Here is a 27584-nt window from a genome sequence, read left to right as displayed (position 1 = left end):
CCCAAACACTGGGTTGAGGCTGTCAGGTCATTTTGTGGGGTTGTTTTTACTCATGTTGGGTTATTTTCTGTAACCCAGCTTGTTTGGTTGATAGTTTGGGACAGTGTCCCTCCTCTCCCCCACCTGATGTTGAGTACAGCACCTGGGTGACTTTAACACAGCTGCATAGTTATTTGAGAGTTCGAAAAAAATAGTTATTCTTCCAACCGTCCAGTCCAGCAGCTGTCAACATTCAATGGAAATCAGGCGATTTCGGAAGGTATGTATCTTTAAGCAAGCAAAATTATGCTTTTTTATGTCAGTAAGGGAGAACCGGCACAATTGTAACACTTTTTTTTTCCAGTTCAAACTCGATTTACACAAAGACGATAGACTTGAGAGCTGTGAAATTTGACCAGAACAGAGTCGTCTACTCCATGAAAGTAGAAAAGAATTTAAAAAATATGTTATAGTTTGTCAATAATTTAATTTAACAGCGACATGTACCTTTGTTACAACCTTGACGCAGCCATAAAAAAGTGCGTAACCAGATGTCTGTCTATGTCTGAAGCATTTGGTCCAACAGTGATATTTGAAGTTGCTGTTAACTTTAATTGGGTAATCGCGGCACAAAAATCATAATCCAGACTCAAGAAAGCCTTCCTCAGAAATCAAATTACTCTCTTACATCCTTAAAGGAGCAGGCACTCAATTAGACCACCACCAAAACAATGTAACGACATTAAATAATATTAATAGTTTAGCTCACAGGGGTGATAGTGGCCTATGCCATGAAGGTTTCATTTTTAATTCATAAAAATGTCTCGGGGAAAACAATGATTTTGTGATGTTGTGTAGGGAAAATGGTCCATTCATTGTGCCCACTCAAAAATTGTATTTGCCCCCCCAATCTGAGCAGTCTGGATCCGGGCTTGCCACATATTTGTTAATTCTGGTGTCTTCTTTAGTAATTCTAATCTTCTTTCATCCTTTAGATCCTTTCACTTTCTTTTTTTGGCCCCACTCGAATGCTTTCTTTGACTGGACATTTTTGCTAGCTATTTCTGAAGCCCCCTAGAGGCGAGGCCCGGGGCTGCAGCCCCCTTTGTTAAGCCGGCCCTGCACAAAATAGTTAATATTTATGCAATCGCTTATTTTGCATTATATATTTTCAATTAATTAACATTACTTTGTAGAAATCTGCTTTTACTTAGCAGATACTTATTGTAAATTGTACCAAATTTGTAAATTATTGTAAACAAAAAGGCCAAAATAAATTGATCAAGATTCCATTTATGAAAGCAGTAAAATGGGAAATATCCAAGGGGGGGTGAATACTTTTTATAGGCAATGCATGTATTGGTACAGTAGGGTATGGACTCGGAGTAAACTAAAATTCTTTAATAACACAGTTCAAAGAGGAAAGGCAGTACAGCACATCATTATGATTGGCACTTTGTGTAGAAATGTACACTTGCACGGCATGCTGGTCCAACAGCTAAACTCTCTCTTTTAGCGCCACTCAGGACAACACTATACGACTTAATGGTATTATAATCAGTTGATTAATAGAAGCCTATAACCTATTTTGCAGTTATGACATATGCACACACACACACAGGATGGACAATCCCAGCCAGCTGTTGCAGAACCATACACCCCCCCCCCCTCAACCCAACCCATCAGTCACATGACCACAAGGCTACAAGCTAGTGATGGAACACACAATATGTTATACGAGGAATCTTGTGTGTGTTTTTTTAGAAGTAAGTGATTGGGTCCTGCAGGGTCTTGTTTTTCTGTAGGCCGTCTCCAACTTAAGGTCAGCGTAGGGAAGGCTCTGGAATACTCTGATGTGGATGTAGTCATCTCCACCCACATGCACCTGCAGGCAGGCCCGGGGTGGGTAATCGGGAGAATTCCCGGCGGGGCCCCTTCACTTTTGGGCCGGTCAAGGAATAACATATTGACATTTGTCACGTTAGTCTATCTTCTCTTAAAGTATAGGCTACTCACAATCCACAATCTATGCCTGACACCGCAGCCTCTGCATGGATTGTAGGCTACCATGTGAGGGAGTTCTCCCCTCCCAAAAAGAGTTGGTTGGGTCCATTTAGCCCGTCTTTTCCAAAAAGTTTTCTCAGATAGGCCTACTGATAAGCGTCAGGGAGGATGGATGGTATAAAGAGAGGTAAAAAAAGAAAGGAAGGCATTGGAGCAGGATGTTGCCAAATGTGCCAAGCTTCCAGAATTTTTAAAAGACAGACACTGGCAACTGGTAAGAGAGATAGCAATAATTAGCAACGTAATTATTGGGTAATATTGGACGTTGAATAGCTGGACCAGCTGCCCACACAGCTCTCACTCACATCACTGCCAGGGGCCACCTGGATCAGTTTACCTTCGGGGGAAATATATCCACCTGATATCAGTGTTTAGTGGACACATAGAGAGTTGCAGAGCCCTGCCATGACTTAAAACAGGAAGCACTTCTGAGTCTAAATCAGAATGTAACTAATCTAAATCAGATTGTAACTATTCTAAATCAGATTGTATCTCTTCTAAATCAGAATAATTCTTCTATTCTAGATTTTAACTCATCTCAATCAGAATGTAACTCCTCTAAATAACAACTATTTTGAATCATAAATTAGAATGTGATTATTCTTTTGTTGTTCTTACCATTCCTGAGCCCAGTCAAGCAAAGAAGCAAACCTACACACAGTACGCTGGTCATTCTGGCATATCCAAAAGGTAATGACATGAGATGATCTTGCCTGAGCTGCCTTTGTGTCTTTTCCTGTAAGCAGATGATTGAAGTTTCCACTGCCAGTCAGACTGCTGTACAACTATACCACAAACCACAAGTTCGACAGATGCACAACTACTCCATATGTGCAATAAACACGCAATCCACTTTATAATGCATTACTGTACTGTACTGTACTGTACTGTACTGCACTGTCCTGTCCTGTACTGTATTACTGTTGTGTTGCTGTAAAGAGAAGCAGATTCTGTGGATGAATGCTAATCAGGCATCATGTGGACAGTTTGGTGGCATTAAAAACATCGAACGGTGTCTCCTGCTCTCACCACACTGGCCTGTGATGATGCGTGGCCTCTGTGGTCAGTGGGTTTGTTGTTCATGAAAGCCACACTGCCTGTCTCTATACAGGTGTGTTGAGCAGGAAAGCCACACTGCCTGTCTAAGCACATGTGTGTTGAGCAGGCCTTTAAATATCTCTGCTCTAAAGGGAAGTAAAGAAATTGGGGGCATCTAATAGGCTAGGATAATACAGGTTATTCATTCTATGTTTATGAGTTAAATGTAAGGTTATAGGCTATACTGACATCTTTACCGGTTAAACATGTTCTCTTGTCAAAGCAGCTGCAATGATCTTTGGTCCAAAATTAGCAATCTAACTACTGAAAAAGGTAAAAACCTCATAGACAACACCATCTGGCTGATAAAAGTATTGTTATACTTACCCATGCACTGTATTTTGGTGATTATTGGTGATTCATAATTGTGGCACATGTGTTGAATGGTTAAAACAACAACAAGAAGAACAAAACATGTATTTCTTTATGAGAGATTTCCTTTTCTCAGAATGGATTTGCTTCCCTTAACTGTTGGACTTTTCCCTCATTGTTTTTATTGTGGGACTATGATAAATCACCAAAAACATGATTTTTGTATTACTCTTTTACTCAATTCAGCCAATAAATGTCATAAAGGCCATGTATAATATAAATTAGTGCATGCCATAAATGAGTGTTTTCAGCTTGTTTGAATGGTTACAAAAACAATGGAATTACTAAAGGCCAACTATTCTCAGAGATATTTTGACGTAAATATCCTATATCTGGACTGTGTAGTTATAGTCTGAGACTTTTTTTTGTTTTCATTGTAAACTCTGTCCACCAGATGTCACTAGCTCATCTCAACAAACCAGGCAAATCTCTTTTGGTGGTCCCTATAGGCAGCCAAGGCTCCGGAAACTGGAAACAAAGTGGGGGCAGCCTGTCCCTCAAACAAGAATGAAACCCTGTGTGGAGTTTCTCTGGGCATCCTGAAGAGAGGGGTGCTACAATACCTCTCTGGTGTGTTTCATATGGTCCTTGGTTAAATAATGTGCGTTGTTTTGGATAAAAGCATGTGTTAATAACTCTAAATAAAAACATAAACATAAACAAACGCAACTTCCTGCACCGTTGCTGACCTCACCTTTAAGCTAACAGACCTACAGGTTTACAATGGGGTAGAAACACATAGGCCTATTTCGTAACATAAACTGACTGTTACTGACACCTTGCAAATAACCTCAGACTTATTTTTGTGATTACAATAACTATAGGTCATTGGAATATACTGTGTCTATTTCTTAATAACCTTTACAAAACCTAAGCAAGAAAAACATAACATTAACGCAAATGTATGAAGACATTCTCAAAAATACTGCATTTCACTCTAACATGTCCAAAATAAAAAACAGAAAGAAGAATATCGAGCATGACTTTATCCACTGTGAAGTTTTCCATACTTGAAATGTATGCAAAATATTGCATATTTTAGTAGATAACAGCTCATTGACACATTTATACATAACATTTCGGAAAACCTGCATTACAGAAAATGATTGACTTAATGTAAATAATCAGCTATGTACATTTTGTGGGGATATCTATTAGTTAATATTTTTTAGTCTATTCAGCTGTAATATATCTGTGCATATGCATATAATTAACATACACAGGGTGGTAAAACACTCCAAGTACAATGCTATCACATATTTATTAATTCTAGAATGACATTATTATTCCCCCCGAATGGTTGACCAAAATTAGGGGGTCTGGCTCCAGGACTATAACCACTAGATGGCACTAAACAGCCTATGCTGAACTGTAACTAAAACCAGAGACTTTCTAATGAGGAGACACAGCACTCAAGAAATCCTCCATAGAAATGCATGGGGCTAGTTTGTAACATGTCTACACATATCCCACCCCTTCCTCGGCAAAACGTCGACATGTGAATACATTGAGCCAATCATATGGTGTGTTGTGAAGACATCGTGCCAATCATGTGTAGTGAGCACATGTGCAAGATTGGTGTCGTGAAGCCTTGCGCACGTGCATTTCTGCCGAATAGGATTCCCGATGAGTGCCCAAAAAGCATTGCAATATGGCCGCCGGGTGGAGGGACTTGCCTAAAAGGACTTTGGTAAAACTGCCTGAGGCTGAACACTGTGATGCTCAGGCGTAGACTACCTGGGATCCGCTCCCTCTGATGGCTGCATTAACATGAATTTGTGCCGGATGGTTTTTTGTTTTTTGTTTTAGCTTTGCTTCTTTGCATGTAACTGGATTGATTGATCGATTGATTGGTTGATTGATTGATCATTCATTTGTTCATTTAGTTATAGATAGATAGATAGATAGATAGATAGATAGATAGATAGATAGATACTTTATTGATCCCCAAGGGGAAATTCAAGAAAAGTTATTTTAAATCAAGTTATTGCTTGATTAGTATCATGTAATGCTGCATATTCCTTTTCAGTCTTAAAAAAACATAATCTTAAAACTATACCAGGCATAAGACCCACCTTTGTTATATGTAGTTAGATTCAGTTAAGCTTTTGATACATGGGTATGAAGGTTACATCAGTATTTTTGGATATGGTTGTGTAGGCGTTAACAATATGTTGAGTTGTACAAGGCTAACCACTGTTGTTCATTGTAAAGGAAATTAGAACAATGCAGTATTTTCTCTTGTTAGTTATTTTGGTGATGAGTCAACATTGGCATTATTTTTCACATCACACTTTATTTCACTGAGTTTATTTTTTCTTCTTCTTACACGCTGTTACCAACTGTTAATACTTACAAGGGCATGATGTGCATCATACAAAAACGGCCACCATAAACAGAATAAACAGGATAAACATAATAAAGCTTAAAATATAAAGTTTAAAATATTGCTTAATATTGCATACACTGTACCCAAACTATCAGGTTTTGGACACCACATGGCTACTCAAGAGGATTTACAACTATAAGGGCATAAACCTGCAGACAGAGTTCTGAGTCAGACTGCTCACAATAGACGAGATGAGTCTCTGTTAACTGCATGAATTCATCTTCAGTCCAGCGTATATGACTGTGACATCCTCCCCCTCAGTGCCACCAGCAGTCTAAACAAACACAGATAAATCACCATCAGTTAGATAAGAGAGCAGTTTACCTTTGCTTAGATATAGATATACTGTACATAGACACTGGAGATAAACTCACAGCAGGAGGATCTGTGGGTGCAACATCTGAAAAACAACAGAAAAGAGTACAGAAGACATTTTACTGAATTATAATAGATAATATAATTAACTAAATAATTAAGTTAGTTAAATAACTAACCATAATATGATGAATGTGTTATGATAATTGTACAAACATCATGTGCACATATTGACAGGTTATAAATATGACATATTGACATAAACATGAAACGCTGTGACAGCCACAAAATGTAGACAAATATAAAGATAAACGCAGATAAAACTGCGTGTGTGCATGTGTGTGTGTGTGTGTGTGTGTGTGTGTGTGTGTGTGTCTGTGTGTCTGTGTTTGTGTTTAGCTGCTTTCAGACACAACCTCCGCAGTATATGTAGAGCTTTGTCAAACGGAGGTCCAACCCTTCGGGTGATTCAGACATAATGCTAACTTGCTGACCTTATGCGATCATATATGTGAACGACACACACACACATAAACAGAATGTAAGGTTGTGTTGTTCAGATATACGGCCCAACCGCTTGACATCCGCACTTACACATAGGTCTGAAAGCAACGTTTGTGTATGTGTGTGTGGGTGTGTGTGTCTGTGTGTGTTTGTGTCTCTGTGTACTGTGTATGTGTGGGTGGGTGTGAGTGAATGTGTGGAATGTGCGTGTGCAAATGACTGTTCACACTTTCAAGTGTTTCAACCCATTGATTGATGTCTTTGGAAATGCTAATTAATTTACCCTTAAGCATTAGGTAACTGAATCTGATGTACCGGTATATATACTGAAGACAAAATTAAACTAAACCAAGTAGACTTTAAAAGGACTTTGCCTTGAACGTTGACTGTGTTTGTAGCATATTAGACACCACAACACACTCGTCTCTATATGTGAAGATCAGACCAACTTCTCCAAGTGTACATTCAAGACCTACAGGGAATTCACATGTGAGTCCACACTGCTTTATCTCCAGGTGAAGGCCACAGAAAGCTTAATATTCTACAACCCACAGGGGCCCTTAGCTGTGACATAATGCTGCTTAAAGACCATGATTACATGCACAGTCATCTCCAACTGACCCTACAGAGTCCAATCCAAGCCTACCTCTCACAAAACTATTATATTATTAATGTTCTTAATTATTTAGATTCTAGATTTAGTATAATACAGCAGCATTCTAGAAGCCACCCCCCTGGCTGCTTCTTGCACAGATTAGATTGTTGCAACTGTATAGACTACAATGCAACTATGCTTTACCTTTGTTGATAGATTTAATCAGACTGTGATACCTGATCATTTGTATTAAAGGTTGTATCAGCGATTTCAGGCCCAAAAAAAGCCCAAACATAAACGACCACATTCATCTAACCTTTCCTAACGATCCACTAGCTGCCTGCCCCATAGGCCGTCAAAAAAAACACATCTCTGTAGGCAGCCTAGGCTCCGAGATCTGTGCACAAAAACAATTGCTACCTACAAGTGTTGCCAACCACTCCAAGGCAAAATAAAGTGTTCCAACCAATAACCGATGAGATGCACGTTTAGGAGAGTTTCATTTGCACGGGAGGGAGGGGGAGGGAGTAGTGAGCTAACTCTCTGTTTTGTTTGAACATCAACAGAAGTGACGTTACCCCGCAATCACTGATACAACCTCTAATTTCTTCCTCTTCACATAATTATTTCATTCATAATTGAATTATTCCAGTCTCAGTACTATAAATGTATATTCACTTGTCAAACAAAGTGCAGACAGAAGTGACCTCTCTCCATAGCTGTTGTATAACAATAGTACAACTGTGCTTTACCTTTTCTGATAGACTAACAATGACTTTGCTCACACTTTTTTGTTTGTTTATTAACAAAACAATACAGTTTTTAACCAATTATGTTCAAACTCTTGAGGTGTAGCAATCTACAACTTATAAGTGTATGACAAACTACATCACTGTTGCTTCATAGTTTCAAATGTGACATATGTGTGTAGCTGAATATGAAACTGACAGTTCACAAACAGAAGGTGCCAAATTTTGAGAGGTTTTTTTTCTGTTGATTTAATTCAAACTGAAAGTTTCAAGTGTAGCGACAGAAGAGGAACTAACCTTTGCTCAGATCCTCAGTAGGTTTTCTCTTGAAATGCACCGATGCGTATGTCACACTCCCTCTGTGGGGCAAAAGCCCCTCAGCACACGCCTCTTCATCTGCTGTCCTACGCTCATCCTCATCCTCACACACTTCTACATCGGAAAAACACAACATCAACTTATAAGTTCAAACTTAACACACACACACACTCACACACACACACACACACACACACATACACACATACACACACACACACACACACACACACACACTCACTCACTCACTCACTCACACACACACACACACACACACACACACACACATACAGAAACACACACACACACACACAGAAACACACACACACACACACACACACACACAGACACACACATGGACGAGCACACAAGATGCACTGTCAAATGTCAAATGTACGAGTTACATAAACAGTCAATTACATTTGTAGACCACCCAAATTACCAAACTGAAGAGTAAAAATAAAACACAAGATTTATTCAGAAGTAGAAGAACATTTGGTTGAAAAAAAAGGAAGGCCTCAGAAACTTAAGGTTAATTGAAGTAAACAAACCGAAGAGGGAAGTAATTATACGCAGGAGCACAAAATAAGAGCACGAGTACCTTTATCTGTGCGTTTCCACAGCAGCAGAGCAGTCAGAGCCACCAAGATGACCACAACCAGGCCAAACACACTCATGACACAGACATGTGGGACACTCACTCCTGCAGGGGAACACAACAGCACTATCAGTCTTAGTAATGATCATCCGTACGATACAGCACTGGGGCAGTAGCAGTTACTATGAGTAAACACAGTTTCAGTAAATAAGAAGACATAGTCCTGACCAGACACAGAGCTTAACACAACTCCTGCAGGGAGACATTACTATGAGTAAACACAGTTTCAGTAAATAAGAAGACATAGTCCTGACCAGACACAGAGACCCAATGCCACTCCTGCAGGGAGACACTACTGGAGCAGTAGCAGTGGATGGTAACAGTAGTCGTAACATCAATTATAACTATTAGTAACATGTTAATTTAATTATATAATGACAATAATATTATATAATAATAACACATGTTGTTTCTGTTATTGCCGTTATTGTTTTTTTCTGTGAGAATGTTGCCTGTAAAAGTAATAGTATACAATAAATAAATATTTATAGTTTCCCCCAAACAATAATAATCTAGTGACTGATTACACATTGAATTTGAAATACGGGGCATAGTTTCTGAAACCTGTGAATCAAAACTAACATCAAGTCAGCAGAACTTCAAAGGTTTTACACTCAGTTTGTAATTACATGTCTCACACCATTGTCTCCAAAAGACACAAGACACACAAGAACATGGCCTATAAGGCATATTACTATGGCCAGACACAAACAGGAAATGTAGACAAACGTGTTTTTTTTTATCATACATGCATAGCATACTGCACTTTAATACATTTAATATTTATTGTGGGCATTTTTATCAGTGAGTGCATCAGGTAGCCTATTTGATATGAAGAGGTTTTGAAATTACACAAACATGTTTTTGTTTTAGAACTGGACATGTGGTTACAGGCTCGGACTGGTAATCTGTACAACCGTGGGCCTCCGGGATTTTTTTTTTTTAAAGTTATTTAGCCTATTAGGGGTTTGCACGGCGTGTCTTGCGTGGATTTCATACTAAAACATTGCGTACGCGCAAACCTGAAAAGTAGCGTACGCACAAAAAAACCCTGATGTATGAAACTGTGCGTACGCAGCATTCCACGCAGATTTTCTTTGTACATCCCAATTAACGTGAAATTAAGCGTACATGCACGAGCATTACACTCCACCCTCTCTCCTCCCTCAATCACACTCATTTTAATATGCTAACTAGAAGGACATTCGAGAGCGCAGACCTCTGCGAAGACAAAATGGCCTATCCCGCAATATTAATAACAAAGAAAACTCATCTGTGAATCCATTCATACTCAAACCTGTTGCAATTTGCAAAGTTTAATAATTGAAATCATCAAATGAATAAAAAAGTTTATTTCCAGCGAATGCGAGGTATAAGTGCTTATCTGACGAAATGGCAAGAATCTAATGTCTTTATCATCTGTATCAAAATACTTTATCGGTGTGTATTTTTGTATTTTAAAAATACTGCAAGCTAATCATCGCAAAGTGTTGTGCTAATGCTTGGAACAGGCAGGGATGTTATATTTAGAGGGATATTTAGAAATACATCAGAATGTATTTCTAAATAAAATACCTAATACCCTCATTTTTAATGTATCAAAATAAACTACAAAATACAGTGGGCCTAACCATATTATGTATGTATCAAAATAAAATACTGTATTTTTGTATTTAGAAAATACTCAAAATACTTTTTTCAAGGAACTATGGAAGCACTGCAAAAAAAGCTTTTTTTTATCCAAAACATTTAGCCTATTAAAACTATATAGTAAAAAACAATACAATTTGGCCCCTGTCGTATACCGTATGCAAGTTCATGTAGTGTGATCAGAATTAAGAATAATTCAAGAATTTACATTTACATTTAGTCATCTAGCTGATGCTTATCCAAATGACTGACAGAGCTTTCAATTAACCACATTATAATCAATAGGCCAAAATCATAATTGTGTATCTGTGCCAAAATTCATAATTCAAGTCCAGTGCAGAACTGAATAAGAAAATCATACGGCTATGTATCTTGAAGTTCCAGTATGTGAGAGACTTGACGTGCCTTAATATCTCCAACCTCAAGTATGCAGCTAATAAGGAAATAGAATTGTTATTTAATTAAACAAGGTGAACTTCTCCCCACTGTGGAATGCAGTAAAGGATGCTACAAGGAAGGGAATTCAAACACACTCAACACCTTACCATCTATTGATGTCATTGTGGTTGAGATATCTGACATTTTTCTGTTAAAGATTGGCATGGAGACAATGGGACATGGTTGCCTTTGTCAGTGTCCTTATGTGAACTTGCACAGGTCAACTTGCTCATCTTTACTTGCGTACCACTTCACACCAGTGCTTCAGACCAGGGCTGATGCTTCAGCAATAGCCGTCACTGAAAAGATGTAAGTGTTGTTGAACACAGCTGTTCTCACATTAGCTGATTGCGATAAACATAAACCATTGTTGCCTAATTACCAATTATTCATTACACCTGTCTGTAGTATCTACTTTTTTGTGTTTTTCACATATAGTATTTTGCAGTATTTTTAAAATACAAAAATATACACCAATAAAGTATTTTGATACAAAATACAGAGCCATTTCCTTCAACCCAATAAAATACAAATGACAAAATACTATTTTGCATTTGAAACACATATTACATGTTTCAGAAATACTACCCATCCCTGGGAACAGGCAGATTACATCTTTATAGTTGGCCATATAATGACATACTTAGGTTAATACTGTATTTCACCAGTTAGGGCACAAAAATGGCTAGTAGCTGCACTGTGTAGTATCTTGACATGTCTTTAAGTTTTGGGTTACAATATACAGGTAGTGGGCTCTCTGTTGATTTTAATGAGTAGGCCTAAGCCTTAAGTTACAGCATTTCTATCACAATTGACCAGACTTTGACCTTTTGTCTTCTTTTAACAAAATTCTGGCTATGATTGTTCCTTGTATTGCATCATGAGCCATCACTGCACCTATTGCATTCTACTGTTGTTAGCCTTAAGCCTAGCTCAGTCATTATGTTGTACCACATCACCCTCCATTAGAAGTGCAATGAGCTGCATTGAGCATAATAAACTGCATTTAGAATTCCAAATCCATATATCCAGATATTTTGGTAAAAGTAACTTAAAAGTAATACAATAGTAGTGTAATGCCTTACAATTCAGAGACAGTAATATTATAATGTAATGAATTACTTTGAAATGACAGTAATAAGTAATACATCATATATTACGATTTTGAAGTAACTTGCCCAACACTGATTAAACCACATTTCACTGCTTGACTAAAGGAAAAATATAGGCTACTGAACATGCATGGAGATCGTCATAGTTGACAGAAATTACGATACTGATTATATAATAACCTATAGGTCCAAATCTAAATGTTTGGGTTCAGTTTATAAAGTGTTGCTACAACATGATACTGTGTGTTTGTTATTTATGGGGGGGAATCAGGGGGGGATTTTGGTATCGGTGGGCTTGTGTGTGTGTGTTGGGGGGGTGGGGGGTGGGGGAGTCGTCGATCCAGTAGTGGGCCGGTCCAGGAGAAAATTGCCAGGGCCGAATTTTGTTCCCGTGTCCGACCCTGTGTGGTTATATACTTCAGTCCACATTCTCTTGCTCAGTACAGTGGAAATCCGAATGGAAAAATCCCAGATTAAAAAAAAAAATGCAGTGTGTACTAAATGAGCTGGGGGATTTTCTACATCATCACTTGAATATGAAGAGTTTTGAATACGCACGAGTTACAGAATACGCACACTGAAAATGCTAATGGTAAATACAAAGAGATGAAAGAAAACACTGCTTCTGCAGAGTGTAAATGCCTACATGAAGTCCACATTAAATTGATAACACTGAATAAAACAATTAAACATCATACACATTAATTAGCAATATAGATTTTAACGAATAATGCTGTTTATGCAAAACAATATTTTAGAACTTATCGGTATTTTTTTTAAATGTAGTGTTTCATTATGGAAGGGATGTTTGGTTTTTCTTTAGAAGTTTCTTCATGCAGTGTTATTTTTCTGGGCATGTTTTTCTGTTTTTTGACAAAATTATACTATGTTGTATACCGCAAAGAGCACACATACTCTGACTTTGCTCTGCACTGTAACGTATGACTGTATAAGTTGAGTTTCCATCTAGTACAGCATACGGTCTCAGGCTATCTGCTCTGGAAGTACATAAATATAAATCCAGTTCTCCCTCCACTATGATGTAAAGAAGAATGCAAGGACAATAGGCCTTTTCACACAGAGATCACGCTAAATTGCGGGAAGAGGGGATGTCTTTTTGCCGTCTTTTTGTGTCTGAAAGCGAGGTGAAAATTTGCCGGCCTGCTGATCTGTTCACATAATGCGGCATTTTGGGGAGCCGGGAGGCAGAATCAGCTATAGTAAATTAAATTGTGACGTGCAACAGAGGGCGTGTAGAGTGATAGTCGTAGCCTTATGTGCGTGGGCCTTTAGATACAGCAGGTGTGTGATTTCAAAAACCATGGCGGGAGAACCGACTGCACTTTGGTTAGCTTGCATTTGCTTTGCTGTTGCTGTTAGAATGTTACATTCTTGCGATAGATGTCTTCAGACAATAAAACGTAATTTGGAAGGGAAATTGAAGAGAAGAGTTGCCCCTTGCCTTGGCCGTACAATGTACTGTGCGTACAATTTATTCATGAAATCGTTCAATATTACAACAATAAAAATAGCTTTACACTGTCTTAATTGAAACATGCTTCACGCACAAATGATAGCCTAGGGCAAAGAGAACATAAGGATGGACATCTCAACATAAGGATACATTAGAAGATGATGATTAGTGTAAACTTTGTCACACGACGTGATAAGCAGTTCTTTAAAAACGCAACGTTCCATTCAGTCATGAATCATTCAAGCGTAGGCCTAGTAGCTAGGATGCAATTCATGAAAATTGGGCACTTCTGGATACGTTTTTGATTTTTGGCAGGGTCTTAGGTATAGGCCTATGGTTTTCAAAAATCCATGGATACAAGTTGGGGTGGCCCCCCTAGTGGCAGTTATCCATAAAATCCAAAATGGCCCCCTCCGAAAAGAAAAAAGGTTATATCTCAGCTTCCTTTAGTCTTAAATTGTTGTATAATGTATTTTCTCTACTTTGTTTTATACAAGGGATCCAATTTTGATATGTTCTTCTTATTTTAAGTCCATTCCCATGTAGTATCATAGTCATATTTAGCTCATAAACTGTCAATATCTCTGAAAAAGTCACATTGAAATAGCCTACTCAGGTCCCTAGACCCATATTTTTACCTCCAAGGTTTGCTTTTCTTTGTTGATTGGACAGGTCACTATCATTATAGTGTCAAAAATCACATTTGGGCGAAAATTGGGCGACTTGTAGCCTAGAAATCTAGACGCACCCTAGCGGCGGCAAATTAATTTGCTCAGCCTGTAGGCCTACGTCTAGTATCGAACCATAGGAATTTCTATTGGCTTAACACCGTGGATGTTCTCCAATCACAGCACTCTATTTCGTTAGAGAGTCTTAAGGCGGGCTTAACAGGATAACGACATCCTGCGACGGTGAACAACAAGGAAGGTGGCTATGGCGAACGAAGAGCGGTTGTTTGAATCGGTGTTGGCGTCAACTTTGGAGGAGTTGGACTTTTCTTTGAAAGTAGAGCAACACAATGCACTTAAGTCAATCCTTTCGAAGAAGGATGTATTTGCCGTTTTGCCGACCGGATACGGATATGGTCGTAGCGCTGGCCTATTGCATGCCTAGGCAGTTTGAAAGACAATTCTCTGCCCGCCCCTTGGATTAAGCAGGTGAATGATTCGATTCCAGACTATACATTTCAATGATATAGGATGGCCCGCCAGGCTAGGCGATTTGCGCAACAATGGCAAACTTGGTTTCGTTGAATCGACAGAAAATCATCTCCCTTCTCATGCCTGTTTCGTTTATGAACATTGCGTTCGCCCAAAGCGTTGCCCCATGATTATAGAAGTAATGACTGGCCTAGGCTATGTAATATCAGCCCATGTTAGGGAAGTAGGCCTAGATGTTAGATCTATCAGCTCAGATCATCATTTGTCGCCAACGTCATTGGAAGGCAGCCAGCTGCAGTAGCCTTCTGGTGAGATTACACCAAAGACAGTAGCTATGATAGGGAAACTAGGGACACATCGTTCAACAAGCACATTGATCGAAGGAAAGAGGGGCTACAACTTCATTCACAAACAGAGCAAATAATTCAAATCGAGCCATAGGCGTAGCCACAGTCTTGCCCGTCCAATTACGTTCATCATCTAAAAAAGACGCGCAAGTCAACACTGCTCTGAGAGCTCAAGAATCAGTCAAATCGCGAACAGGCGGCAGCTCCATTTAATTGTCAGGTGTGAAATGCGTTCATAATCCACTTTTTATGTCATAGACGTTGCATGCCTATGGAAGGAAAGGCTTTGCAGTAGGATTGCCCAAGCTGTTGCTTCAGTTTGTGATTTAAGTTATGCGACGCACCATTGCTGGGTTCATGCCAGTTTAAAATGTTTAGCCGACTGCGTAATTTGCCATTTTTGTTCAATAAGTTCTACTTTTCATGTCATGAATGTAACATGCCTATGATACGGCTTTGCAGTTGTACAATATGGTCAATCTATTGTCTCAATTGTGTTTCATGTGACGCACCGAAGCTAGGCCTACATTCATGCATTGTTTTGCTCCAGTTTAAAATGTTTCTGCCTAATTCTGTCAGCTGTGATCAAATGCGTTCAATAAATTCCACTATGTCATAACATGCCGATTAATGTTTGTATGGTGTATCTCATCTAGGCTTCTCTTAGGCTGTTCAATCAAATTGGCTTTGCCCACCCTTTTCTTTCTGTGCCCACCCATTTGAACATTTCTGGCTACGCTAATCGAGCATAGGAGTAGAAAAACCTATTCGTTTAGACTACCGACTGAGGGGGAAAAAAGATTCTGTTGCTCTGTCCGAGTGGTCATTTAAATATATATCTTTAGGTTAAATTTTGTGTGGTAAAGTTATAATCGGACTGGTAGGCCTAGTCCGATTTAACCATAAGCAGAAGCAGCAGCTGGCAATGGAAGTCAATAAAGAATTTCCGGGTCAGAGCAATCGGAAAAAAATAAATATCAAAATCAGTTTTGGGCCTAAGGCCGTTTTTTAAACGTTCTACTTTTGATCTGATCATGAAATCAAAAGTCTGAAAAACAAAGCATTATTTGTTGGTTTGTATCACATTCATAAACAAATAATGAAAAAACAAGTCCTTTTTTTTTCTCGTTTTTTCATTTTGGATTCTCAATTGAATATCAAATGAACGAATGATACACGGACCTTAAACATCATGTATTTATTCAAATATTTTGATCAGCATTTCTGAGATGTGGTGGATTGGATCAGGGAAGGCATATAAGGCATATAAATATATTCCAATCCACCACATCTCAGAAATGCTGGGACCTCAAAAATGCCAAGCACTGCGCCTCTTCCACGCGTTCACATGATGTGACGTTGTATCAGCAATGTATGGAATTGGCAAAAAAAACTGCATGGATTGCGTGGGCAGCTTACCCAGAAGTCACCGACACCCTCATTCTGATCACCAAGACCCAACCAGCCTTACACTGGAATCAGTGCACGTGCAAGTTCTCAAATGCTGGACTGTCCTCATGTATAGAAAGAACTGCGGTGTTGAGTCAGTCAATGAAACCCGGAAGCTTCTTTTCACTCATGGCCTCAAGTCCCTGGATTCAATCCCCCCGACCCATTATGCCTTATTCCAGCATGGAAAGTGTGCCCTGCACACTGCAGCTTTTGTCTGGAAGCAGTTCCTCTCCAAAACTCCAGAGACTCCAGACCCCAGTGAGTGGGGTTGGGAATGGAATGACAGAACCAAAGTCTGGGTGCCATATTGGACAGATCTGGAAGATGCCAGCAAGTGATGCTCACTCCTCCTCAACTGTGGTTGCCTGTATGGGCAACTGTAAGTACCACCGAGCTGGACTTTGCTGTACCACATTGTGCAAGTGTGAGGGAGGCTGTACTAATAATGATGAAGAGTGAAACCAAAAATCTTTGAATAAATACATGATGTTTAAGCAAAGTCCTTTTAGGCAAGTCCCTCCACTCGGCGGCCATATTGCAACGTTTTTTGGGCACTCATCAGGCATCCATTTCGGCAGAAATGCGCGTGCGCAAGGCTTCACGACACCAATCTTGCTCCAGCAGAGATCACAACACACTACATTATTGGCTCAATGTATTCACAACACAGCACATGATTGGCTCAATGGATTCACATGTCAATATTTTGCCGCGAAAGGGGTGTGATTTGTGTAGACAACTGCCATATTGCCGTTACAAACTAAGCTCATGCATTTCTATGGAGAATTTTTTGAGTACTGTGTCTCCTCATTAGAAAGTCTCTGGTTTAAGTATGAATTGTTTTTTTGTGTTATTTGACTAAAATGTAATATTGATCCTTAACATGGTGAAAAGCCTATGTTAGCCATGTACTGTAACTTTTCACTGTGGCATAGTTATGAATTTGTGTTTATTTAAGGCCTCAACAATGGTCCTTTTGGTCACAACATGTGATTTTTGACACTATAGTGATAGTGACCTGTCCAATCAACAAAGAAAAAGCATACCTTGGAGGTAAAATATGGGTCTAGGGACCTGAGTAATATTTTAATGTGACTTTTTCAGAGATATTGACAGTTTATGAGCTAAATATGACTATGATACTAGATTTAACATAGAAATGGACTTAAAATAAGAAGAACATAGCCTATCAAAATTGGATTCCTTGTATCAAACAAAGTAGAGAAAATACATTATACAACAATTTAAGACTAAAGGAAGCTGAGATATAACCTTTTTTTTTTTCGGCGGGGGCCATTTTGGATTTTATGGATAACTGCCACTAGGGGGGCCACCCCAACTTGTATCCATGGATTTTTGAAAACCTTAGGCCTATACCTAACACCCTGCCAAAAATCAAAAACTTATCCAGAAGTGCCCAATCTTTATGATTTTTCACATATTCCTTCCCAGCTATAGTGCTCGTCGTAAAAAGAAAACAGCAGCTTAATATTTTTTAGGTGTTTACAGTTTTTCTCGATCGTTTTGATGGCTGTGTCAACTCTGACATCACGTTCTCAAAACAGTTAACACCCGTGTCTGAACAAAAGCACTCTGGACAAAATGACACATTTTGCTTGCAAAAGGCTGTTACTCTCTCAAAACACTTAAAACATGCAGCAAAAGCTAATCTGGCCTTCAAACACTACAACTTGTTGCCAATTCAAAAACACTCTTTAATCAATCATTACACACTGGCAAACAAAATGCAAAATCTAGTTCTCAAAATGAGCATTTTTGCTATGTCTGTTCCATTACTTTCTCATTTTTCTGGTATCAGAAAAAAACTGTGAAAAGACAAAATGTGCTGAATAAAAAAATAATTTATTCATTCCTCCCAAGATGTAACTTGTCATTGTCATTGTAAGATATACAGCAAACACCTAGTAACATACTGTAAATTTCAATGAACTACAACTTTTATCGAAATAGACCTACATGTATAATGAATGATTGCTGATTGAAGAATTGTGCAAAGGAGTTTCACACAGGTGTATCAGAGATTCAGACTTATATGCAAGGAATCTATACCACCTGTGAAAAGATGTTTTCCTTTTGTTTAGCATGGGAAAACCAATAGAGTTTGGGGCTTTTGAATGACACCTGTGTTAACTGTTTTGCAAAAGGGTGTGAGAAATGTGTGAACCCAATGAAAATGTGTGAACACATTCGCAAGAGATTACTTCTGCTGTGCAAAGAAAGTAGTCATGAAGACAAAGTGGGTTCTAGTTTACTTAAGCAGGTAAAAGCAATCGAGAAAAACTGTAACAGTAGGCCTAGGCGCACTGTTAGCAGTTATGCCGAAGGCAGTTAGATTATTAGGTAGCCTAGAAATCTAGATGCGCCTCTAGCGGCAGCGAATTACATTTGCTGCCAGGGCTAGTCTAGCAACTCTCCGTTGGCTTGTGAGCTCCAGAAATCGAAACTTAATCAGGCCAATGAAATCGTGTATAGAGTCGTTAGGTGGGCTTAACATAATGATTGATGGCAGAGTTGCAAAGGTTTGGCTTGAAAACAAATAAGATGGATGTTGCTGCTGGCGAACAGTGTGACACGAGTTAAACTTTTATTAAGTTGGCAAAAGTTTGAACTAGCCAACTAGCTCGTGGTGGGAAACGATGGGACTCATAAGCGCTGCCGCTGTCCTATTGCCTGCAGAGGGAATTTGAAAGACAACTGATTATCCCGCCCCTCGGACTGAGCACTGCGAACGGTGAGTGTCCAGACCCTACATTTTAATGTGGGTCTGGCTCGTCAGGCTAATTATTAGGAATTGCATCCTGTCACTCAGTTCGGGTTGATAATAATAACTTTAATTTATTCATATTTTTTTGCGCCCGTCTCCCTACCCATTCATCTTGGTGGAATACTTCGCGAACTTTTCCTCAACACATGACAAACCATATATCAGAATAAACAGCAGACCTTACCGAACATAAAGGTGTAAAGCATTCCCCTGCACAGTTAGCCATTCCAGAGTAATCCGGTTTTAAATTTGCAGCAATGTCTTTATGCATGTCTCCAACTTTGCGGTTCCTAATGTGTTTCAATTGTTCAATGAGTCTACATGATTTCATAACAGGCCAAATACAAAATAAATGTTACAAATATCGCCTAGATAAGCATTACAATCAGAGGATATACATATAGGGCAGACAGACGTTCAAGAGTTCATGCTTTGTTTTATCGCTGGATTTTAAGATATATTATGGCAACTGATTGCATTCCAAGCTACAGTCAACTCTAGCAGGCATTGAATGACTGGAGACTTTGTGAATTTATAGATTGACATAATGTGCTGTCTCTGCGATTGCTGCTTTTGATCAGTTAGATTTATTTGCAATCTCCTGTGGTGGGCTGGACATAGCATTGAAATGCCCGCCCAGATTCCCCTTTCCGCCTTGACCCATTCACACTGGTGGCGGAACGAAAAAACTCGGCAAAATGTCTAGGGGGCTTGGTAGTAAATTTGGCAAGACACTTTGTCCCGCCGTTCCGCCTCGGTCTTTGTGAAAGGGACAGTCGTTCTGCGATTCTGGTACATAAAATCGCGGCGATTTTGCCAGTGTGAAAGGGCCTAATAACATGAATTGATGGATGGGTGGATGGATGGATGGATGGATGAAAGACGCACCTGCTGATGGATCTGTGTGTTGTGTTGCCGTGGTGTTTCTGGTATCCTCTGCATTCTCGCTGTGTGTTGCCAGTGGAGTCGTGGCCCTCCGCACCGGCGTTGTGTGTGTGGGTGGCGTGTGTGTGGTGGTGTGTTTGGACACGTTCAGCTGGACAGGCAGCAGAGCTCTCAGTGTGCCCCCATGGAAAACCGCACAGGCCCACTGGCTCTGGACTGAGCTGACGATGCTCACGGTGTTAAAGACAGCTGCTCCCCCAGGTTTACAGCGGTTTGGGTAAGTAGAGTAATGCTGACAGGAGTATTTGCTGTTGGAATCCAGGTGAATCCAGCATAACTCCCAAGGTGTCTTCCAGAGAGAGACAGAGCAACACAGGGTCACACTTCCTCCCTCATACACATGCTGGGGCTCTGCTGTGGCTGAGGACACACACACACACACACACAAGCCGCTCTAATGAAGCCAAACCACACCAGACTCAAAGCTGAACAGTGTGAATACACCAGACACTGCTCCCCTCTTCAAACTCTTATCAGTATTCCATGCTGACAACTGCACTCTGTACTTTAATTGAAGCGTTATTGAGACACATGCCAAAGTGTTGGTGTTGAAGAGGGATTACCAGACAGAGCTCAGAGTTTCACAATATCACTGCAATAACACAGCAAGAACAGTCTCCACACATTACAGAATGAGAATGCATTCCAAAACCTTAGTCATGGATAAAACATTTACTTTATTTATCCTCCAGTTGGGCTTATCTTTCAGTCTTATGTGATCTTATCATTATATAACCCTAAACACCACACTCAGTGCAAATGTTATCTGATCTTCTCTACTTCCTTTGCCTAATAATTAAGTCATTGATGAATTCATTGAGAAAGTTTTAAATGTGTAATTGGCTTAAGTGTAATATTCTTGAAAACAACCAAGAGTAATTGCAGATTTTTTAAAAAGAATGAATGAAAAAATGTTTTTTTTTTGTTTGTTTTTTTGTAAATCACTCACCCTGAACAACCACCAGCTCGTAGGATGTCTGTTTCTTTGGGCCTCCTCCCGGCCGTATCAGGCGCATTGTGCACTGGAACTGCCCTGAGTCACCCCACTCCACAGAAGAGATGTCCAGCGAGAAGTCATTATCTCCCCCTCCTTTTTTAGATACTGGCCCTGTAAACGGCTCTGAGCTGTTAGAGAGGCGTCTGAAACCTCTGTTGAAGCTCCCATGTTTCCAGCTCCATTCCCCTGAGTACGTCTCAGCGCCCAGGTGTTTGCAGAAGAGATGGACGGACTGACCCACGGCTCTGTACAGCAGGGTGGCGTCACCTGAGGAGGCTGAGAGAAACGTAAACATACATATGGAGCATCATCCTACATGTATATGCATATTACATATTTATCATCATCGTATTTATTTACGTCATTATCAGTAGGATATCAGAATATAACATTATCAGGAAAAAAGAGTACTTAAGAGTACTCTTAAAGTACACAGTTTACTCCGTGTGAGAATGGCCACATTAACACAAACAGCCCATACTCTTTACATTAAGATGTCTGTACTGCATTTGTGTAATTAACAATTATAAAAATGCAATTTATAAATTATAGTAATTTCATAAAAATTAGTGTGAAATTAATTTGTGGATATATTCATGGAATAGTATTGCTTATTTGACAAATGATTGTATAGTTGTGTACCAGACTGTTAAAATCAGCATGAAAATCGAATTTTGTGTTGTCTAATTAGCTACAATAAACGTTACTTTGTCTGCTACAGAATTTCTACCAAAAGCAAACTGACCAGTAAAATGCTTTCTATAGGTTATGAATTTATGATAAATCTAAATACCATTATTATAAAAAAAACAACATAAAATGTACATGACATGACAATGCAATGAACATTTCAAAGTGATTATTAATATAAAATTACAACTGGCTTACAGATTGATTACCACCAAGTGTAATTGTCTGCAAATGTTATACTACTTCTACAGTTGATGAATCATCATGCAGAGTTGTGTACTTGTTGTAATTTACCATGTCTCCTCTCCAGTATAAGCTCTGTATCGCCGCATGTGTAACGCCTTTTGTCTTGAAAGTTCTGCACCAGGAGATGGGCCGTGCTGTCTATCTTCAGCTGTATATCATTGGTTCTGATTCCGTCCCAGGTGCCCTCACATTTCTCACTCACATCACTGCCAGGAGCCACCAGGATCACTTTACCTTCAGAGAAAAACACAATGACCTGATATCAGAGTGTTTAGTGAACACATCTGCAAAACGTTCTACAGAACGTGCATCACTTAGATGAAGAGAACACTTCTAATACTACTCTGCCTGAGCCTGATGCTTTATTTGGCTTAGCATTGCTCTTCCAAGTGCAAAAAAATGATAAAGAGAAAATGTAGATTATTTTATCACATCAGCAGACAAAGGTCGCTTCATGTTTAGACCACTTCAGAAGACAGGTAGACATGATGGAGACTATAGCTATACTGTAACAGACATGACAGTTGCCATTTGAAGCCCACCAGCGTGGAGAAATGTACGTGGAGAAAATGTGTATCATTTCACTACATGAGAGGATGCAATTCTTACCGTGTCTAAGCCCAGTCAGGCAGAGAAGCAGGCCTGCGGAGAAAAAGGTCCTCATTCTGGCGTACATATCAAAAGCATTCTGACATAATAGGATGGTAGATAGCACTGCACTAATACTGCTGGTGTATCTGCAGCTGTGTCTGATTTCCTGTAAACAGAAGTGTGAAGTTTCCATTGACACTCGTCCTGCTCAGGTCATACCCTCCACCGCAGCACAAACCACAAGCCTTACCAGACGCCCAGCACCTAAGCACACTGTATTTACAACAACCTACAGTTTTCATGTGGACACTGTGACATGTGAAGATTATGTAGACATGTGAAGATTATGTAGACATGTGATTATTATGTAGACTGCTCCATGGCCCTTAGCCATTGCAACTGCAAATTACAATTAGCGATCAGTTAAAGTTAAAAAACTACATTTGACTTAGTGTAATTTCAATAATTTCAATACTTAATTAATTTGATTAGATATAATTTAAATAATGTATTTTTAATGTATCATCAAATTTCACTGACTCAGTAGATGCTTATAAGGCACACATCTGTACTCTGAGGTTGTATTTTTAGTCATGCTCAGTGGCTCTCCTGAGAATGGCAACCCCTCTGACTGCAGAAACGGAATGTTCCACAGCACGCGTCTTCATCTTTTGTTGTCTAGATATTTAGAGATGAGGGAAGGCCCACTAAAAATGACAATACATAAAACAAATCAAGAAAACAAACAAACAAGTCAATACATGTAATAACAGCGTGAAGAATAAATTTGAGGTGTGGAATGTGCACCCCTTTCTCTCCTGACAAGCTGCTGGTGTTGAACTTTAAATGTTAGACAGGATGTGGGTTATGCTTATCTAAACAAAAGTGGTTAAAGCTCACATGAGCTTTATGTCGCTTGAATATAATATTCGGTTGTAGCCCATTGTAGCTGTGAGGAACAGCTAAATAGCTGATCTATTCTGGGCAAAAACACAAGCTGAGCTTTTTGATGTCAAAGGCCACGTCAGACACCCAACAGTAACTTTGCCAGTGTAGGAGTGAGGGGTGGACAATCATATTCACACTTATGTCACATATGATTCAAATCATTTCAGTGTCAGTGAAGAGGTAGTAGAACACACACACACACACACACACACAGATAGAGAGAGAATCAATATTGACTGCCACTTGTAGTAGCGGCCCTTGGAATTCATCTTATTTCAACACAAATAGATTATACTTATTGTAGCAAAATCAGATCAGAATAGAATCAGAACAGGAAGCCTGCACAGGAAGCACACACACACGCACACATAGCTAGACCCTGATTTTTAAGCAGTAGGCCTATAGGCTATTCCAGTAACTGACCTATAGAAATGTAGGGATCCCTAAAGACACTCAACACACTTCATGTGGAAATGTGTGATAGGCTAATAGGCCTAGGCCTATATGCCCAATCCTTTCTTATCGGTCTTGTTATTCAAGTTCCTCTCGGGTTAATAAAGGTTGGATAAGACTGGCTTCTCAGAAATACATATGCCAAACCAAAGATTGTATGTAGGTGGAGCCTATAATCATCTCCGTGATCGATTAGGCTACAGTCGACAAATGACCGGCACCGGCTAAGCGCATGTGGACGGGCGAACATGTGACTTAAAACACCACCAATCAGGACTCGTTTATGGCGCAGATACTGTCAACAAAAGTTGTGGATGTTGGGTCATTGGAGTTGATCGTCAAAGAGCTATCCCCACACTGCAGGTGAGTTTTGTTACCTGAATTCCGATTCGTCATTCGCTCTTAACGAATTAAACAATGTCGTGTAGTTTTTGGAATGTGTTATTTTTGTCAACGCGATAGCTACTGTAGCCTACGTACGGGTGCGTCGTCAATTCTTTGACCCGTCCCAGGCATACACCGGCCGTGGGTTACTTGACTTTGACACTAATGTAACTTCTGTGCCTCGCAGTAGTTTAATGGATAGTGTTTGATTGTCTATATTGTGTGAGCTGCAGAAACGCGATCGGATGCCAAGTGTTACTTGTAGTAGCTTAGTCTATGCGTGACCAAAGCAGATACACAAACTTGCTTTGTTTTCTCTTGCAGACATGACTAAACAAACGGTTCAATCCCAGACGGATCAATGCGCCAACCAGGTAAACACATGTCTTGTCTATGTCTGTCTTTGTGAAACACGTTAAAGCATACAGCTTTCTATGTGAAACACCGCGATGACTTTTTTCCATGTGTGGGGATACAGAAAGTGTTAATATAGAATGTCGGTGAGTGAACGTGTGTTTGTGTTTGTGTTTGTGTGTGTGTGTGTGTGTGTGTGTGTGTGTGTGTGTGCAGGGATGGGCAGTAGCATTTCAAATACAAAATAGTATTTTGTAATGTGTATTTTATTGGATTAAAAGAATGCCCTCATATTTTGTATCAAAATACTTTATAGGCGTGTATTTTTTGTAGTTTAAAAATGCTGTCAAATATTTTTGGTAAAACCAATACTTTTGGTGATAAAAGTAGCCTAAAAGTGCAAAACAATGCCTCTGACTGGTGAAGATTTGGGAAGGCGATCCATTGCAAGATGAGTAACAAGCAGGTTGCTCACACACACTCCTTCTCTTACTCCAACGTGTTTCTTGAGAACAAACCATCAGCTTTTTCTTGAGAACTTTAATAATCCAATTGGAACACATGGAATCGGTTTTGTCGTTGCCCTGCAACATATCAAAAAGTTGCCCCATGCATTACCTGAAGCAACGCAATTAAAAATCCATATTTATGCCCCATGGTGTCAATATATAACACCATTTAGCACTTACACAGTACCGAGTTAGTTAAAAACCAACTAGGGCCATGGTCCTACCTGATCAACAGCATTACACAGTGCAATGTCAAGCATTCCTGGCATACATTGATACAATGTCAGAGACTTCATTCTCCGTATTATATGCCATGAGTTTGAAGTTGTTATTTGAAGGTAATAGAACTGCATTCTGCATTCTGTTGCTTTGCACCCACATTCTGTATCTCCCAATAGGTTCGGTGGTCAGTTTGTTTGTACCACTTGACAAGTTCGGTTGTGACTTTTTGAGTACATCTCTGATTCAGTAGGCTATGAGATGCACCAGGCAGGTCGGCATAGTTGATCTGTTGACTGTTTGCAGATTTATGGCATGCCTTGTAAGCAGAGAAAAGTGGTTGCTCTCAAACACTGCCCATTCAATCAACAGACTCAGTGTAGTGATAAAGGAATAGATTAAATAGACAGATACGGAAGGTTTGCAAAGGAATTTCATGCTCCCTTTAAAGGCACACTATGCAGGTTTTTTTGCTTAATATGAAAGTTTTTTAGCTTAATTTACCTTCATTTACCAGCTTCAGAGTCATTGGAATGGTTATATGACTTTTTTTCGGGTTGAATGGTGGCCGTCTAAGCTTCCCCTAAGCCTGTGAAAAACCACCCTTGCAACTGTGGGCGGCGGGCCCGGCCCTCAGTGTCAGGAAGTATTACGAGTGTAACGAATTGCTTTACTGCATTCAAATACACATACACGCCAGGCACCGGCTAGAAAAAGGTAGTGATGGAGTTTCTCAGACATTCGTCATGACGGAGCAAGTGAAAAATAAGCAAAAACTGAAAAAAAAACAGTAAGGAAATTGCCAATACTGCATAGTTTACCTTTAAAGAGTATTTTTTAGTATTTTCAAAATACAAAAATACAGTATTTTATTTTGATACATGGTGTGGCTACTGTATTTGGTAGTTTATTTTGATACACTTACAAGTAGGGTATTTCAAATTTATTTTTTTTTAAATACATTTTGATGAATTTTTGCCCATCCTTGTACTGTGTGTGTGTGTGTGACTGTGTTTTAGGAACAGAGTTCTGATGGGCGGTGTTAATCTAAGCATTTGAGTGAGAGCAGTTATGATTTGTGGTATGCCCTGTTAAACTGGCTTAATCCAGAGTGGGAGGAGGACATCATGTCCTCATACCATAGGTCATCTGGCAGAACTAGACTGTGTGCGTTGTTGTTTGTTATATTTGTAGTTGTGTGTGTGTGTGTGTGTATTTGTTTGTTTGTTTATGTATGTATTATATAATACAAGAAAAGATACCAACAAAGTATAGAATTGGCATGTTGAAAAAGTCCTCACAGTTTCTTTATTGATGACGTGACTGGAGACATGCTCTCAGTGCTGGTCTCTACACGCGGTGGGAATCACTCTCTATTAGCATAATTGTTTACAATACAGCAAGAATTCAGTGGAAATGCATGGATTCCAGTTGCTGCTACTGGAAGACACTGGAATCCATGCATTTCCACTGAATTATTTTTGGAATCTGATCCCCTATCATACCTGTTCATTCTTACTGTCGCGACTTATCGCGTGACTAAATTCAAGATGGCTGCAAACGCTAAACCTTTGAAAGATACTGTCTGTATAAATCGTCTTGTAAGTAAACTACCAGTGCTTTTTCAAAGTTCTCAATGTCTCGTTTTAAATGTCAGGGCCCTCGGAAGTCTACCAAAGAAGTGTGGAGATACATTGAGCGTCGTAAATGGTGTAAAACAGTGATTTATTTGCATGGCTAGCCCGATGCCGAAGCACCACCATTGAAAAAGCTGTTGGTAGCATCGGCT

General features: G+C 39.4%; 2 protein-coding genes across 4 annotated transcripts in view; one reads left to right on the top strand and one right to left on the bottom strand.

The window, feature by feature from the left end:
- Positions 1 to 5847: 5847 nt before the first annotated feature.
- On the bottom strand, positions 5848 to 23015 carry LOC125290918. 2 transcript variants are annotated; one of them, XM_048237353.1, is made up of 8 exons: positions 22947 to 23015; positions 22386 to 22571; positions 21354 to 21677; positions 20348 to 20764; positions 8985 to 9086; positions 8363 to 8497; positions 6277 to 6302; positions 5848 to 6176 (listed from the first exon to the last, which is right to left on the bottom strand). In XM_048237353.1, the coding sequence occupies exons 1-8, from the start codon at positions 23011 to 23013 to the stop codon at positions 6105 to 6107; spliced, it is 1329 nt and encodes a 442-aa protein (XP_048093310.1). In that variant the 5' UTR covers positions 23014 to 23015; the 3' UTR covers positions 5848 to 6104. The 2 variants fall into 2 exon arrangements, with proteins under 2 accessions (XP_048093310.1, XP_048093311.1); XM_048237354.1 differs by having other exon boundaries at positions 20348 to 20755.
- A 1537-nt stretch (positions 23016 to 24552) lies between these two features.
- The window catches only part of faxdc2 (fatty acid hydroxylase domain containing 2), an 8487-nt gene continuing 5455 nt past the window's right edge, over positions 24553 to 27584 (top strand). The window contains exons 1-2 of one of the 2 annotated variants that reach the window (XM_048237356.1): positions 24553 to 24692; positions 25038 to 25087. In XM_048237356.1, coding sequence (XP_048093313.1) covers positions 25040 to 25087 — 48 coding nt within the window. In that variant the 5' untranslated portion in view covers positions 24553 to 24692; positions 25038 to 25039. The remainder of the gene's footprint in view (positions 24693 to 25037; positions 25088 to 27584) is intronic. The other variant, XM_048237355.1, reaches the window with a different exon arrangement.

Source organism: Alosa alosa, chromosome 2 (assembly GCF_017589495.1).
Source record: "Alosa alosa isolate M-15738 ecotype Scorff River chromosome 2, AALO_Geno_1.1, whole genome shotgun sequence".
In the NCBI taxonomy this organism is placed as follows: domain Eukaryota; kingdom Metazoa; phylum Chordata; class Actinopteri; order Clupeiformes; family Clupeidae; genus Alosa; species Alosa alosa.
Note: the sequence above shows the minus strand (reverse complement) of the source record. Positions and strands in the feature narration are given on the sequence as shown.

Excerpts from the sequence above, each read along its gene's own strand:
- LOC125290918 (XM_048237353.1), bottom strand. The coding sequence starts at position 23,013 with ATGTACGCCAGAATGAGGACCTTTTTCTCCGCAGGCCTGCTTCTCTGC. Across the intron at positions 22,572-22,946 it reads CCTGACTGGGCTTAGACACG|GTAAAGTGATCCTGGTGGCT; the intron begins GTAAGAATTGCA and ends TTTTCTCTGAAG. Across the intron at positions 6,303-8,362 it reads TACTGAGGATCTGAGCAAAG|ATGTTGCACCCACAGATCCT; the intron begins GTTAGTTCCTCT and ends GTTGTTTTTCAG.